Here is an 18370-nt window from a genome sequence, read left to right as displayed (position 1 = left end):
AATGTGGCTTTTGAAATGGAATTTGGCTCAGATACATGATCACATAGTAACTTTCATGTTAGTATAGGCAGTGTCATGCCTCCAGAGCATCTTTGATGTTCTTGAGACATATATTTAGTTAAGATTATATTAGGTTTTCTATGTATTAGTTTAAGAGGGGAAATAGAAATCTACAGCTTTAAGAAAGACAAGGATTGTGGGAAATCCCAGGTTCTCATGCTGTCTCCCTTTAGTTAGTTTCAGTGTGTAGTAAGATTTCAGCCAAGTCAGACCTGGAGAGAGTATTTTCCTTTGACAAAGAGATAAGTCCACAAAAGAAGAAAGATAGTCCTCAGAAGAAGAAAGATAGAATCCACCAAGAAGAGAGAGCAAGGTATTTAGGAAGGAATATTGAGAAAGAAGAAATCAGTTTCATGTTATTTGTGTTTATAACCAGTAAAACTTTTGAAACTTTAGAAATTTGTGGACAAGTCTTTTGTTCTGGCTGTGTTTCCGAGAGCCAGAGGCCTTACTACACCCAAAGTCCATAGCATCGCTCTTGGGACAAAACAGGCAGTATCTAAGACGATCCTGTCTGTCAGTTTTACTTTGTGATTCTTAGAATTGTCCTTTTTTCTGAAATTCTTAGTAAAATCTAATAAGCTTTTGTTTTAATGTTAAAAAAGATGACACTATGAAAAGAGTTAAATTACCTTAAAATCATTAAAAAGAAAGCTAGAACTGAAAAGACCAGAAGGTCTTTATCATAATTTTTAAGAGCTCTATTGATGCAGTGCTTGCAAATCATTGGAGCCTAAGGAAAATAATGTAAATGGTTCATTATTTAGCGTATTGAACTTTCTTGCAGTTAGGTTGACGGATGGTGCCAGTGTTTCCCAATCACACAAGTACCATTTTAAAAGCATTTTTATTGAATAAAGTGCTGAGAATATTGCACCCTGGAGCTTTATTTGAGAAAATGGCTCAATTGATGTTTTCTTTTTAACCTCATTGTTGACCTATCAAAACATATTTGGTTAATAAGCAACAGTATAATTTGACAGACTGGAGTTTTTGCATTCAACTTGTTTAACAATGCAGTATTTTCTGATCTTTTATAAACCCAGTAAATATTTTGAAATTGTATAGCATATATTATTATTCTTAGCATTTTGCACCATACAGTGTGATACTGCAGAAAATATTTATAATAGACAGTGGGGAAAAAGTTCAGCTTAGATATATTTTGTTCTCCCATTGCCAAAGACTGAACCATAAACTGTCTATGGCTGTTGACATATTCACTAACACATTTTAAAGAGATTATTGAGACCAATGGCAGTCCTCATTATAATGCATGTAGCTACTGTAGCTTCAAGATAAGTAACTTATTCTGTATTCATAGCATGTGGTCTACTTATGCCAAGCTCATTGTTTCTTATGATAAGTGATCAATATTTCATTTTCTCGGAAAGAATTGAAAGTTTCATTTGTCTGTTGATTGTGCCCTCTACAGCATAGCAAGGAAAGAGGACATGTTGAGGACTCCACTGATAAAACCCAACTGTGTTTATGCTATGCTATCACATATATATGTCCAATTAAATAATAAGCAGGTGATAAACTAATGTAATGAAGTAATAAAAAGATATAAACTCAATAGATAGAGCAATAGGTTCAAAGGTCATAAGTCCAAGTAATTCAGAGAGTTGCTATGGACAGGAGCCCTTGAAGACCTTTGCCCCTCTTTGGTCAGGAAAGATGAATCACTCATGGTTTTTAATTGCTAATTCTAATAAACTAGTTCTTTATTGGCTGGACATTAACCTATACGTAACTCAAAAATCTGTGAAACTAATTTCTGAAGAATTTAAACGTGATGCTAAGATTTTATTAAAACATCATGGTGAGGGAATTTCAAAGGAAGTAAAGTAAGAGAAAAGTGATACAGCACTTAATCAAATATAAATAAAAATTATGAAATTGTCATGTACAGACTAGTGTGGGGAAGCTTCATGTTACAATGTAATGAGATTCCTTTTTATACATGTGGTCCACAGAGTGTTTCATATGAATAATTGCTTGCTGAAGTTATTGCTAAATATACTTACTTGTCCTCTTTCTGCATCATTTTCTGTTGAGAATGAAACAGAAAGAGAATCGAAGAAAATATAAGAGGGAAAGGAAAATCCTGAATATAAAACACTGAAAACATCAATTTCAAGAAAAAGGCATTTTTGCTTATGCTGATTTTGGGGTTGAATTAAATTTAATAAATGTGGTTGAATTAAGTTTAAAAATTGCCCTAATTAATAACTTCTTTAGAATGTACCAACATTTATTGTGAGTTGGATAGGCTAGGATTGGAGCAGAATAGATCAGCATTAAGAAATCTTTAGAATGGTCTGTAGGAACATTTGGTGGACTTCCTTAGCAGCAAGAACTGTGTATTTTCAAAGTACCAAAGCCACTGCATTCAACCGAGAAGCAGAGAGTTTATTCAGCTTATCATTCAAAATAAAACAAAATAAAATATAAAAAAGTGAAAATATTGCATCCTGGAGCTTTACTGTGAAAAAAAAAATCGAACAGCTTCATGATATCTCTTTTTTAATACCTGTATAAATGCCAGAAACAGGAGAAAAGCTAGTTACAAATAAGATATTGCTCTGAAAAATGGGACTAAGTTTAGATTCCAGTATTCCGACAAGCATGGACTGTGGAAACAACCTGATTATGTGTCTTCTTGTATTGGCTCAGTAAGAGCTGATTTTTTTTTCTGTGTAGGAAACTGCAATGAGAGACACATGGTCAAGTAAAATAGGCATCAGAGTGGACTTCAACTTACCTAGGTTGAAGTGTGTCCTCTCTTTGGCACTTTTTGTTAGAGAGTGAGCAGATGATGAGCTGGCTGTCTTCCTCTATTTTAAAAATGAGGTTAAGCAATAGCTATTATTCAGGATGGCTATACATTCCCTCCAGTATTAGAAGCAGTATGCCTCTGAATAGCTCTTGCTGGGAAAGATGAGTGGAAAGTACTCTTGTCCTGTTTGTTGGCTTCCCCTAGGTATCTGGGTGGCTATTGTGATAATACTGTAGAATGCTAGATTAGATAGGTCTTTGGCCATCTGATTCTCAAGTCTCAGAAGACTTGGAGAAGAGAATGAGTGATTTTCAACACATAAGTGCTTTTGCAAAAGGCACAGTCTGTAGAATCCAAGGATTAGAAGAACGTAGGAAAAGATAAGGCCCTCTTGTAAGTCTTCCCCCCTTTTTTCATACAAGCTAACCACAGCATATGTTAAAATGTTTTAATGGTGACACAAAAATTATTGTGCTCTAGCTTGTTCGGACATGGATCACAAATTTATGGTCATGAACTACTTCATGAGCACAGCTCCCTTCTTGAAATCAGAATGAAAATTTAACATTCATACTGATAAGTCAACATACCAGTATTAGATAAACTGTTGGAAGTGATTGTTTGGAATTATCTAATAAATAACAAGAGTCTAAGGATTCTTGTCTATTGGCTCCTTGACCTTATCTTTATACACAGGTATAACTAACTAAAATGTGACTGTGCTATAAACTGCCAACTCAACTTGTGTGTGAAGTCAAGCATAAAGTTAATAATAAACAGATGTGAGTCACCAAATATAGAACACTCAAGTCCTCTTAGCAAAGGGACACAAATGAGATGATAGGGTATTAAGGGAAAGATGCAATTTACAGGTCAGAATGTAATAGTAACCTTTCACTGTGAAAATTGAAAATTAACCTTTGGTGTATTGGAGCATGTGCAGCTAATATAGTAGGCTTGTTAGACTTTTGAAAGTGTTTATTGTGGATCTAAAAATGACATTTTAAAGTACATTTATTTTATTCTTTCTCCTCTAGCAATCTTTTCACCATATTGTACTTCACTGATACTATCAACAATAATACCTGAAGCCATGATATATCACACAAACTGTCTTTTATTTAATACTAGCTTTTCTTTCTAACATGATCAAATAAACCTTATTAATTATGTACTACCTAGTTGATCCTATCTACAGTTCTTAGCAATATCTTCCATAATATTTTCCATTGAGACATATTTAATTACCATTGCTGGAGATAATAGTATCCCTTACAATAGAAATAGCCTTTCCTTAAAATCCTTTCAGTCACTAAAATGAGGAGGTGTATTTGGATGCTTATGTGAATGTGCATATCCACCAAGTCTCTTAAGTTCTGGGGGGAAAAACTGCTTGCAGTGAATGGTTAAAGAGTCTATCATTCCCTTCTGCATGTTGTAATTATGTTATTTGCTGACTGCCAAAGCTTGAGTCACTGGTGGATGACTAGGCTTAAGGGCCACTGTGGTTTTGCATTGGTGTACAGTAACTCCAGTACAGCAATGGCTGGAAAGACAGTATCTGGTTATTTAAACTTACCCTTATTGACATTGTTTTGGATACAAAGTACAGTGGGATGTTATCCGTGGGCTGCCATCTGCGGATTTGACCTTCCGTGCATGCCAAGCCCTGTTGTTTTTAATGGAGACCGCCACAGTAAAAACAGGATTTGAGGTCCCACGTTTTTTGTTATCCGCGGGATGGTGGTGGTCTAGAATGGATTCCCACAGATATGAAACGACAAATTTGTGGTCCCTTTTTAACTGGAATACACACACACACACACACACACACACACACACACACAAGGAATTTACTGGGAATCTTCTTCTTTTCTAAGTTGTTCCTTTTTAAGTTGAGATGGTTAAGACACTGACTCTGTTGATTGCAAGATTGGCAGGTTGGCAGTTTGAGGCCTGGGTGTCGCATGATGAGGTGAGCTCTGCCAACCTAGCAGTTCGAAAGCATGCAAATTCAAGTAGATAAATAGGTACCATCTGATGGGAAGGTAAACAACGTTCTGTTCAATCATGCTGGCCAAATGATCACAGAGTCGTCTTTGACCATGCTGGCTCTTCGGCTTAGTAACGGAGATGAGCACCATCCCCTATGGTTGGACACGACTTGACAACATTGTCAACAGGGAATACCTTTGCCTTTATCTACCTTCCTTTTAAAACAATAAAAATAAAAATCTGGCATCCTGGAATATGGGAGTAGCTGTGCCAGTATTAGGAGAATTCTATATGTTTTCCTTTCTTTTTCATTTTTAATTAACTTTTTTATACTTTTAGTTTTCCCTTCTTTGGAATCCTGGAGTTATGAGAATGGTTGTAGGTCAGATATAGGAAAGTTTCAAGAACTGCCATCCCTCCCTATATTTAAATTTATACACACCAGTATTACTATAATTTTAAACTACTAGTGGAATTGTTACATTTAATTGTCTGTTTATGTTTACTCCCAATAATACTACCACAATATATATCCTTACCCAATTATTATCCAGAAATGTTGAATATAATAACAGAGTATCTGTAAACATAGATACATCCACCTCTGGAAAAAATGGGCTTCTTCATTGTATTGTGGGGGAAGCCATGTCTTTAACAGAGTGTTGATGGAATATCAGATACAAAAAGTTGAGAATCATTTGTTTGGCAGACTTGAATTTCCTTACATGCCTACTTTTCTAATCTTATTTCCTCAGCTTTGAATGGAATTAAAGGGGATAGACAATCATAACATTCTCAGTGTGAAGCTGGAACCTATATTTCTGTGTTTCTGCAATGATACTGGCTTTTTACTTGCCATATTGAGTGCTTTGTTTTGATAGGGAATGTAAGAGAAAGGGAAGCAAGTTAAGTTCCAAGGACTGTCTTGAGCTGTAGTCCTAAGCACGTTTACCTGACATTACCAAAACAGCACTCTGATTTATATGGAAAATTCTTCAGTGAGAGCTTACTCCATCAGGTCTCCTGTGGTTTAAAGGCATTAAGATAAATTCCTGGTTTATCTTGGATAATTCTTGAAGGTCTCTTGTGGATGTTATGCTGCACGTTTGCAAGGGAAATGTATCACTTACTGTTTTCGTAGTACGTGAATCATTGCTAAATCCAAATGTACACTAATGGAGCCCTGGCGCGCAGTGGTTAAATGCCTGTACTGCAGCCACTCACTCACATTCAATACCAGCCAGGGGCTTCAGGTCGACTCAGCCTGGCATCCTTCCATAGGTTGCTAAAATGAGCATCTAGCTTGTTGGAGGGAATTACCTTACACTTTGTAAACCGCTTAGTACTTTGGTAAGCGGTATAGAAATGTACTTCCTACTATACTTCAAAAAAGCTACTAAAGCGACTATTGGAATTTGGGTTACATTATTTTCTGTATAAGTGGCTGTTTTATGGAGGTTTCAGACAGCCTTAAACACTATTATAATGGATGCAATTTTTTTACTAAAAAATAAATATTGCAAAAAATATCATACATAATTTCCAATATATGCAAATCAGCTATCGAGTCAACTATTTCTACATTCATCAGATAACTTGCAACATGTCCTCATGCTTCATCTGTACATGTTAGACCCATGTGTTGCTTGCAGTTGTTCACACCAACGTAATCACAGTCCTATAAACTAGGTTGTGAAGTGGGGGGGGGTTGTAGGAGGGAGCAGTATCAGAGATACACAGATGTGAACAGTAGTTATTTCTGTAATTCTGAGTCGATATTAAAATTTCTCACATGGTTGTATTCCTCTTTACATGAATGTATGAAGATAATAAGCATAGCTTGCATTTTGTTGATTTTTAATTTAAATATAGAGATAGTATGAAGAGTATTAAGAGAAATAACTCTTTAATTCTGTACACATTCTGCATCACATATCACATTTGCAGTAGTTGTAGAAGCAGAACATTGATGATTTCGTAATCATTTAGGGTGAACTGAGGAGGAAGGGCAGACGTGTTTCCTCGCTTTACCTTTCTCAAGATCCTGCTGCTTTCATGTGTGTGTGTGCAGCATATAAAAATTTAGTTTCTTTTATATTTGTCTACTTGGAATAATGCTGTTTCATTCAAGACCCACTCTTTAATTTTCCTTCTACCACAGTTGGTTACATATGATAACCCACAATTAAAGTGTGAAGTTAAACAAAGTACTGTATTGAGAATATTATGACATGGAATGAAACTGGATCTCTTCCACACATGCTCGGTTGTTGCTATTTTTATTGGGTGTTTTTTTAATAAGAACATTTCCTGATAGAGTAGATACATTGCTGCTAACTTTTTGTTTTGATAGGGAAAATATCAACATTGCTTTGTTAATAGCTACATTCTAAAATGTGGTTGTTAATAATTAGACTTTTAATCACTGACCATTAAAATTGGCTCTCACTTTGTACACTATACTTTTTTCCTTTAACTCTTGTTTGATATGCATTATGGACAGCTGATAAATAAATTCTCAACTATTCTCATGGTCAGGATGAATTCTGTGACCCCCCTCTTCCTTGAGAGGCAAATCTGTAAGCCCTGTTCATGTGCTTCAAAGGGAATTGTCATCTCAAAGTACATAATACCCTCCATAAGGTTCTGAGAATGGATTCGTTTGTGTTCAATTTGATTTGTACTGGTTATAATTGACAATTAAAACTATTTCGCTGTCTAGGTAGCTCTGGTGCAGTGGACAGAAAGTGTTGGCCTGACTTTGGTGAACAGAGATTTGACTTCAATGCAACTGAAAACTCCCAGTGGACAGATTCTTACCTACTATATTCTGCAGATTTTCCCTTTCACATCTGAGAGCAAACGAATGGGAATCATAGTGAGGGTAGGGTTTGTAAATATTTTTCTTGATTTCTCTTTTAGGTTGTATCTTTATTGGGAGTATGTGATTTTGAACATGCAGCATTTCAAATATAGTACCAGAATCTGGCTCAAAAGTGTTTCCCAGCATTCAAGAACAGATTTTAAGGGTGTGCAGGGTTTTGTTTTGTTTTTTAAGAGGAAAGGTATCATGAAGCAGTAGTATCCAGTAGAACACCACCACTGAGTCCTGGCCTACTATCAGAAATTCCACTGCAATAAATCTTACCTGTGGTATGTCTGGATTTTGCCCTTTTCATTTATTCATTTATTTCAGGATGAATCTACAGGTGAAATCACATTTTACATGAAAGGTGCAGATGTTGCCATGTCCTCCATTGTTCAGTATAATGACTGGCTAGAAGAAGAGGTAAGAAATTTTAACTAGCACTTCTTTCCCTGCCAGGGAAATGTAGAACTTGAAAACCCGTAACAGCAGGCAAAACAGCAATATCTTCCAGTCTGATAATGGCAGTCTTCTTCAGGGATGGACAAAGTATGGCCATAGAGCTGCATGCAGGCCCCTTCTTGCAGTTTTTCTTACCTAGACATCCCCTAGACTGCTTTTTGTCTGCCACCCATTCACCCATCTAGAAGGTGAATTACTCTCCTAGAACAATCCAAGACCAACACTTCAACTAGTTAAATAGGTTGTGGAGTCAGCCACATGTTTTTAAAAAACAGAAGTGGATTTCCATTTTCCCTCCTGCCTTTTGCTTTTGGGGGTCCATGTGGCCCCTGGACCTGAAACAGTCAAAGGGTGGGCAACTGCAGCAGGTCCAGGGATCATAGAAACTGGCCCTTGGGCCTGCTGCAGCTGCCCAGACTTGATCTACTTCAAAAGTAGAAATAAGAAACCAAAGACATAATTCATAAAAATATAATCAAGTGTTGCATTAATACATTTAATAACATTGCAGTGGTTTCCAATTTTTGAATGATATATTTTGAAAAGGAAAGTTAACTATTAAACTGACAGATTTTTGACGCGTTCAGTATTTGTTCCACAGCAAATAAACAAGTACTTACAATACAATTCAAGGAGTTAACTTTTGGTGTGTATAGGATCTTGGATATGATTAGTGAGGAGAGGTTTTTATTCTTTATATTGGATAGTGACTCCATAACTAAAATTATATTTGTTATTTTAGATTTTAGTGTAATACAGGCTATGGATATATGTGTTTTCATAAACTTAATACATTACATGTACTGCTGTACTAGACACCAGCAATTGTCTTAATTTGACCTTACATATAGACAATATGGTAATGTGATGATCACACAATGCATGTTCATAATGGTATTGGCAATATAAATCAATACCTGCTTCAGGCACTTTGATTTAATCAGTGGCATGAATAAATTAAACTCCCTGAAGACCTAATAAAGTGTCATAAAAATTACTTTTGGCGATAATGATGCACAATTAATTGTAAAATACTTGCTTAATTTATTTAGCATTATGAGGTCAAATCAATAAGCATTTTGCACTAGACAGACAGCATTAAGCTTTTTAAAGAATAATGAACATCACTGTTTCATATTTAATCCTGGGGTTTTAATTTAATGTAATAACCTTTCTACACATTCATATTTATTTTACAGTAGTAGTGTCCTGCCTGTGATAGTTGTATATGGCAACATGTAAAGCTAATTTTAAAACATTTTTTTCAGTCTAGCTTCAAAATTAGTTTTATAAACTGTCACATGCAATATACAATATGAGTGGAGTAGGGGAATAAAACCTGTGGAAATTAAGCAACATGACATAAGTCATGGAGAGAATGGTAGGATTTTTCTTCAGTTTCTTGCATTCAAGATTTCATTGCTTTAATGAGGGAATGCTGGTATCTCACTATAATATATTAATTTTCATGAGCCTTAAATGTATTTTAGGACAAGTTATTTAGCACTTTAAAAGGTATTTGAGTATAAAAAAATAGTCAAACAATACAACTGAACATGTTAATATATAAATATAAATAAGAATAACAATGGCCAAAAGGAAAGAAAGCACATAGAATTTTCATGAGAGGAATTCCATAGGTATGGATCCACCTGATGAAAAACATCATCCCTAAGCACCAGGGATGGGACAAAGTGTAGGACCTCTCAGGGCTCAGGGAATTTCATGTACTGTACTTCTAATTCAAAAGGTCATATATAACTCCATCTCAAAACATTTTAGGCTTTAAATTTTTAATACTAGCAAATAAATTGAGTTTGGAAATTAATGGATAACCAGTGTCATAATGTACAAGACGACTTTCTGGGTTACTTTTAAAGGCGGCCCTAGTGAGAATATGAAAGTAGTCTAATCTGGCTATAGTCAGTGTGCGTTTAGCTGAGGCCATGGCTCCTTCTGTAGATAGGTCATAGTTGGCAAACTACTCTAAGCTGGTAAAATACATTCCTAGCCACAGAAGTCACAGTTTTTCCCCTAGATAACTGGGTCAAACAATATCCCCAAACTGCATACTTAATCCTTCAGATGTAGTGTAATTCTGCCCAAATGTTCACATCCAAGGATTGGATTACATTTCAGTTTCATGGATTACATTTCAGTTTCTTTGGTTTTACCCGTAACAGAACCACCTCAGTTGTTTCTCCAAATTAGATGTCTCCCCAGGCTATTAAACAGAAATGAGAAGCAGAGCTATGGGTGATCTGCAGATAATCTCTCCCAGCAAGTTCATGTAGAACCTATGCCCTCCAGATTCTGATGAATTACCATTTTCATCAAGCCTTACCACCAGCTAAACTGAAGGAAGTTTTAGCCAGACTCATGAGGGCTTGGTAGTAGCTCCTTCCCTTATGGTGATGCTATGTAGAGTCACTGTAAGGAGAGGAACTGCTACTAAGACCTCATGAGCCTTGCTAAAACTTCTTTCATCTTGGGTGGTGTTAAGGCATGAAAGCAATGGTAATTTGTCAGAACCTGTAGGGCCATAGGTTTAGGGTCGCCATAAGTTGGAAACAACTTGAAGGCACACAGTAACAACAACATTGGTGGTTAGTTGATACTAAATTCAACTGAATATGAACTAAGGTAAAATGTCTTAGACATGTCCAGACATTTATATATGATTCATATCTATTTTATAATTTATTATATTTATAATTTTAGTGTGGTAACATGGCAAGAGAAGGACTCCGTACTCTGGTTGTTGCCAAGAAATCATTAACAGAAGAACATTATCAGGATTTTGAGGTAAGGGAAGCAAGGACACACTGTACGTATCCTATATGCTAGTCTGAATTTAACAACAGCAGTAACAAAAACCTTTAGTCTAAGTAATGCAAAATACTTCAGAAGAGGATTCTAGTTTTAAAATCTGGCTCTGTGAACTTCACTTATATAGCCTACTTTTGAATCATTGGCGACTTCTATTCTAGCTGGTTTTATCTTTGGCTTAATTTTTACAAACTTTCTTGGAGAGACCTTATGCCCATAGGAATTCCCTTTTCATGTTTTCTAGTGATAACAGACATCCTATAACTCCCCTCTCCTCTTCCATAAGGCCTTCCTTGTACTGTAAGGAAATTGTATTATAAGAGTATCTGAATGATATTAATACCGATGAAAGAGGAAAATCAGTGATGCATCTAATTTCAGCAAGAGTGTGTGTGTGTGTGTGTGTGTGAGAGAGAGAGAGAGAGAGAGAGAGAGAGAGAATGGGCACGACATGGTAGTGTGTCATTTTAAAAATAATTTTAACACAGCTTTCATCAATGCATTCAGTATATATGGCAAAGTGCATATGGAGGAGGAAGGAGATCTGAGAAGTAGGCTGAGGAAAGGAGATGAGAGTAAGTGTTGCAGAGAACATAGCAGCAGCTCAGATAGGAATAACACCTAACAACAAAACTAATTGAAGAAAAAGTACCAAAACCTTCTAGGAAAGCACCAGAGGAAGGAGGAAAAAGGGAAAAGTGGTGGTTGGGGGGGGGGGGGAATACGTCACAAAAGTTTCTGTTTCTTAGAACTCAAACATTGGGGATGGTGTGGAATATTGGAGCGGGGGGGGGGGGAGCAAGTAGGGTCCAATTAGAAGAGAGAAATGAAGCTTTATCCATACTGCAGAAATAATCCAGTTTGACCGCACTTTAACTGCCATGGCTCCATGCTGTGGAATTCTGGAATTTTTAGTTTGTTGTGGCACCAGAGTTCGTTAACAGAGGAGGCTACTGTAAATGTCTCACAAAACTACAGTTCACAGAATTCCATAGCATTGAGCCAATACAGTTAAAGTGGTGCCAAACTGGATTGTTTCTGCAGTGCAGATGCAGCCTGAGAGTTAGGGAAAAGTTTTTTCTTCTTACTTTCTGTGGGTCCACTGAATAAATCAGAAGGTTAACAGTGCACCTTGACGGTACAACTACAGATACTCAGACCAAGAAAAATCACAAGTGGGAGTTTCAGTCTTGAAACCTACAGAGATAACTATTATTGATTATTGTCCTTGTAATTTCTTCTATTAGTATTATCTTAATTGCTCAATAGTAATAAATTATGTTGATAAATTTTAGGTATGTCTAATGTTTGAGTCTCAGGAATCCACAGCTAATCCATGGTGTACATCAGTTGTTCTTGCCCATTCTTTTTCTAATCACTTATGACTGATCTGTCAGTAAACAATAAAACATGTTTTGAAAAATCCTATCTACAAGTGGTTAAAAAAATAGATTTTGTTTTGTCTTGTTGTAAATAGAATCGATATAACCAAGCAAAATTAAGTATACATGACAGAACTCTGAAAGTGGCTGCAGTGGTAGAGAGTTTAGAAAGAGAAATGGAATTACTGTGTCTCACTGGAGTTGAAGATCAACTACAGGCTGATGTTAGGCCAACACTGGAGATGCTACGAAATGCGGGAATAAAGGTACTAACTTCTCTTTCTTGGTCACCTAGTTAATTTGCTTTTTAAAATACAAATTTAAAAAAATTAAATGCAAAATCAAATTGTATAGGAGTTATTTCCATATAAAACTGCCATTAAAGTCTATTACCATATCAGAAGTAAAAGTTGCAGGGAACCTCTGGATACTACTAGATATGTCTCGAAAGAATAGGCAGCAGAACATGGAAAGAAAGAAAGAAAGAAAGAAAAGCTGATGTATCGCAGCCATTTAGGATTTATTTATTTATCTTGTCAAACTTTATTTATTAGAAGCTTTATTTAAATGTAATAGCTGTGGGGGTTTTATTTTGTTTTGTTTTTTGCCTATGTGAATATGCACAAAATACACATTAGTTTAGTTTTACCAGCCTCATATAGATGTAGTGGATACTGAGTGAGATATTCCATGAATGCAGCAAAATACAACTGTGTCTAATGCTGCATTGGTTACTATGTGAATAAATAACCTCGGAGCTTGGATGGAAGGCAGAGAAAATTGTGGCAAGTCAGATGGTAATGTTCAGCCATGTTTCAGGGATTGCCAGTTCCAAAGCTCTAAATCTCACAACAAATGTCATGTTTATCTTTAACTCATTAGCTATCCTTGTGTTAGCTGCTTACTATTTTGAGTTTCCTCTACAGCAGAAATGTTAATTTAACAATAGGAACAGTATCTAACCATGTACCTAAAGGGGAAAGAAGTCTGGGTTGAAATAATGGCATTAATCTGTCCTGTTGCTTTCACACTGATGTTAGTGGACACCCCTAAAAGCTTCCATGTTGGAAAAGATTGAAATATTGTTTCACTAGGCTTGTTTAGGATACTTTTAAGCAAGAAGATGGTATTGGAATTCTGTTTTGAACCTAATGCCCTGCTAGAGAAATCTCTATGTGAGAACCTGTTGTAGACAGACAACACAGCATATCCTTACAAAGCAGAACCAAACCATTGCTATTTCTCTATATCACCTGGCTCAGCTGGACTTAACTGTTTCTATAAATCAAAAGGCATAGCTAGTATGGATGTGTTCAGGATATTTACACCAGCAATTGGGAACCTGTGAAACTCGAGATGTTCTTAGTTTCTGGTCCCTATTGCCAATTTCCAGACTTGTTGTAAAGGATCCTCAAGTTTCAGGTGTTCCATCAAGATGGAGAGTACAAGATATTCACCAACATACTTCCACACAAAAAGTTGCTCCTGGTTATCCCAGTTTTTTTCACTGAAGCATTCCAAAAGAAGGCATTCTTTCTTTGCTCCTAATTATTTTTCTGCCTGTCCCTGCTATAAAGAGAGGAAGAAATGAAATGCTGACATTCTTTCTGTCAGGCTTCTTTCTGTCTGCATAGAGGCCGACTTGTTGCTCATGGGCTTTTACCTTTTTAAAAAAGAAATAAGAAGATTTATTATAATAATTATTGAATGGAATGCTGTGATCATGGATCAAAGAAAATAATTTTTCAGAGTTTGAAATGAGCATAATAAATAAATCAACAAAATAAACAAAATTATTTTATAGATATGGATGCTAACGGGAGATAAACTGGAAACTGCCACTTGTATTGCCAAAAGCTCCCACTTAGTTTCCAGAACACAAGATATTCATATTTTCAGACCTGTAAGTATATCTACCAATATCTTATTTATCTTAACCATAGGAATGCCTTCAGGTCATTTCTGACTTATAGCGATTAGCCTGCTATATAGTCTTATTTATTAGTGTGCATTTATTAGTTTTCTGTCAAGGTGATATATATGGAATTGGAAAGAATTGGAAATATAACAGAAATATCACATAAACTTCCTAAGGTGTCCCTTGTTAGATATGCTTTTTAGATCTAATATTTATATCTGTTGACTCATGTACCATTGTTACTCCACATTTGTGGATTACGTATTTACGGATTTGATTATTCATTGATTACTGTATTTGTTGCCATCATGACTGCTGTCCTATAAGTGACAGGGGGGAAATAGCTCTCTCTAGACATTTTTAGGTCCTCCAGAATGATTCTATGATCAGCTTCTCCTGAAGGCACTGGAGGACCTAGAAATATCTAGTGAATTGTTCTCTCAAGTTAAAAAAAATGTAGCATCCTGCATTCTTTTCCACTTTCTCTGGAATCCTGTGCCCCAATCCCTGCGAAAGAAATAGACTGACTGTACATTGCATTGGTGTGTGTACAAGTACCATTACCTTCACAGGCCACAAAAGCAAGAAATATGTAGAGAAATATTCAGTTGTACCTGAACTCCATGTAAGATGAAAACTGAAATGTGTTAAAAGATGCTTGGCATCTTCCCAGCTACATGGAGAACCTTTCCCCTAAATTTAGTTTGCAATTAGTGACATGTATGACATTCACTTTTGAATCTCCTGATGCTTCCTTTATAACATGGAGGGGGGGCATTAGTTTAGGGTTGGAGATCTAGAAGAGAGAGGCTTTTGTCCCATGCCATTATCCTGCTCTAATCCCTCCTCTTCTCTTAGGCCCTCCCTCAAAAAACATACCCATTCACATGTTTCTTATAAATGTATTTGGAAAATGATGTGGTGAATCTGTTTAATGCTCTTATTTATTGAGCTACAATCCTAATCCATTTTGAAGGCACCTTCATCTTTTTTCCCTGTCCCTTTTTTAAAAGGAAATATGGATTCCTTCACTGATCTCCACCATCTTATCCGGTCTGTCCCTAAGAATTCTTAGTACTAGAACTAGCATCTTTTTAAAGGAGTTATGTTAATAAATCATTCTAATCTGTGAATACCAAATGGTCCTCAAATTCATTTACCACATAGCTCACAGCTATTAGTTTTGAACTACCATGGCATGGCAAGTCTTTGCCTGTTTCCAAGCTGGTTTTAATTTTTACAGCCCTAAATTGTTGGAGGCTAAGATATTATTCTGATGATTTACAAATTATGTAGATAGCACTCCCATTACGTCTCTGCCTCCCATGAAAAAAATTCTTGAATTACAGAAGTGCTAATACTTCAAGTCCAAATACTTCAGAAGGAAAACTTACAAATGTTAAATATACAGCTCTGTTTTGCACATAAAAGTTAGCTTTCAACTCAGTACACGCGCGCGCGCGCGCACACGCGCGTGACAGTATTTGTTGGTTTGTGCCTTCAAGTCATTTTTGACTTATGGCAATCCTAAGGCAAACCTATCATGGGGTTCTCTTGGCAAGATTTGGTCAGAGGAGGTTTGCCCTTGCCTTCCCCTGAGGCTGAGAGCATATGACTTGCCCAAGGTCACCCGGTGGGTTTCATAGCTGAGGTGGGAATCGAACCCTTCAGAATCACAGTCCAATGCTCATGTAACTGACATGATATGTATCTTTAATTTCATTATGTTAGTACTGAATTTAAACAAAATGTTTCATATTCTTTGAGTGATCACGTATTAGTATATTCTGTATTCTAAATTAGCAGATCCCCAGAAATAATTATTTGAATACAATTTACATGTAAATACAATTTGTTTTGAAACATCAGAATGGCAAATTAGGTTCTGTAAACTCCAATTTGTTCTTAAATTATTATTAATGGTTCTGTCAAAAATTTAAACCAACTATTATTGACCTTTATAGGTTGTATTATCACAAATTAATTTTTCCTCATCAAAATCTCTTCTGTTTGAGTTAGAATTTTCTTTCTTCAGGTCATTTATGACATTTGTACAGTAAATTAATTCTGAAGGTGTTCCATCATGGAGCACATGAATTATCAGTGCAGGAAACAGAATTGCTGCTGACTACTTTGGTTCAAAATAAATACTAAAATAAAACACCTCAAATATTTACAGTATAACTCTTTTAGAATAAGTCTACATAGTTCATCACTCTTCATAGCAAGTCCCAATGATTTCTCCCAAGTAAATATACATACAGCTAAAATCTTGGTTTTGCACGTAATTGAGGTCCCTGATGTAAACACGGAGAATTCATTTGAGCAACATTTCAGCTCAGTAGAGCTCAGTACAAGCAACATAAATGGAGGAAAGGCTAGTTGGACATACAGGAGACATGTGTGGACCTCCCATTCTCTGCTACTACCTCTGTTTGGACATGTTCCCTTGTGCTCATGTTGTTTGAGAATGTGGGAAAAGCACTGCTCTCTTGATACAAGTAGGTTTCAGACTGTGAATTAGCAATTCCCTATTGATAAAATGTTATTTTATTATGTCTGCTCCTCTAATTTTAGATGCATTCAAAATCGCTAAACCGGGACCAATAGAATAACTTAGATGTCAGATTTCTAATATTTTCAGCATAAAATGAGAAAACAGTAAACTATAGAGGGCCCTTGATATCCTCTGGGATTTGGTTCCGACCCTCCATGGATATCAAAATCCATGGATCCTCAAGTCCCATTAAATACTATGGGATAGTGAAATGGTGTTCCTCATTTTAAAAAATGGCAAAATCAATGTTTTTCAAGCCATGGATGGCTGGATCCATGGATAAAGAATCCATGGATACAGAGAGCTGACTGTATGAGCTACAACAAGTCTTGAGGTTATGCACTCTACTCTCTCCTCTTTTTATATGTTTTTAGTGTTGTTGGGGTTTTTTTAAGTCTGAAAATGATATTTGTCGCCTTCTGCTCTCTTTTCCTTGCCTCCCTTCTCTTTGGAAAACTATGATATAGAAAAACTGCCCAGTTATAGTATATTTTGCAATTTCTGCAAAAGCATTGTCTCAGGCACAAGATCCACTTTGATTTCACAGAATGAGTGGGATCAGGGCTGGTTAGTACTTGGAAGGGAATCCACCAGGGAATACAAGGTACTGTAGGCTATATTCAGAGGAAGCCAATGGCAAACCACCTTCAAATACCTCTTACCTAAGAAAACCTTTGAAATTAATCAGGTCACTGTAATATGACAGCCAACTTGGTACATGTATCACTGGTAGAGAACCACTGCACTGAACTGTGTTTTAGCATTAGGACAACGTTCTGGCATATTTTAAGGAAAGGCTGCTAGCAGGGTCAGACAGTGAGAAGCAAACAATGAGGTTTTGGGAGGAAACTGAAGCTGCACGACCTGTCTTCAGCATTATAGTTCTTATTGTTTCTCAGTGACTTTGCAGTGACTGTTACAGAAGTTTGACATGTCTTTTCCCAACTAACAAAGTCGTTGTAAGAGGACTAAAGGAAAAAAAGTTGGAGCTATTCCATTATAATAAAAAGGAGTTATACAGAAATATACATAACATGTTCGCCTTGAACTTTGGAGTGTTTCTTTTTTAATTAAGGTAACCAGTCGTGGAGAAGCTCATTTAGAGCTAAATGCATTCAGAAGGAAACATGACTGTGCATTGGTAATATCTGGAGATTCTCTGGAGGTAAGGCCATGGGTTTTGTCAGCTGACAGCAGGGTAAATGTAATTTCTGGAAATGGTTAATTGAACTGCATTTTTGCAGCAGATGTTGAAAAGAGGACCCAAGCAACACTTTTGGGTGAAACAAGTCTGCAATTCATTTTACATCATAAAACACCTAAAATGAGTGTAACATAAATTGCAGAACAAGTGTATAAACCTCCTTTTGTAGATATTATATTCACTCAAAAAACTTAATCTTTTCTCCATCTTGAAGGTAAGAAGAGATTCCAGTAAGTAGCAGAACTGTTGTAACAGTTTTGTCATTTCTCAGCTCTGCCAGAACAACATAGAAAGCCCCTCTGAGAGTTGTACTGT

At 36.2% G+C, this 18370-nt stretch overlaps 1 protein-coding gene across 6 annotated transcripts in view; it reads left to right on the top strand.

The window, feature by feature from the left end:
* ATP9B (ATPase phospholipid transporting 9B (putative)) overlaps positions 1 to 18370 on the top strand; it is a 176058-nt gene that overhangs the window by 144275 nt on the left and 13413 nt on the right. For 5 of the 6 annotated variants that reach the window (XM_042461412.1, XM_042461413.1, XM_042461417.1 and 2 more), the window contains 6 exons: positions 7560 to 7721; positions 8034 to 8126; positions 10887 to 10970; positions 12472 to 12642; positions 14181 to 14279; positions 17927 to 18016. In XM_042461412.1, coding sequence (XP_042317346.1) covers positions 7560 to 7721; positions 8034 to 8126; positions 10887 to 10970; positions 12472 to 12642; positions 14181 to 14279; positions 17927 to 18016 — 699 coding nt within the window. The remainder of the gene's footprint in view (positions 1 to 7559; positions 7722 to 8033; positions 8127 to 10886; positions 10971 to 12471; positions 12643 to 14180; positions 14280 to 17926; positions 18017 to 18370) is intronic. The other variant, XM_042461414.1, reaches the window with a different exon arrangement.

Source organism: Sceloporus undulatus, chromosome 4 (assembly GCF_019175285.1).
Source record: "Sceloporus undulatus isolate JIND9_A2432 ecotype Alabama chromosome 4, SceUnd_v1.1, whole genome shotgun sequence".
NCBI classification, from domain to species: domain Eukaryota; kingdom Metazoa; phylum Chordata; class Lepidosauria; order Squamata; family Phrynosomatidae; genus Sceloporus; species Sceloporus undulatus.
This window is presented reverse-complemented; position numbering and strand designations above follow the sequence as displayed.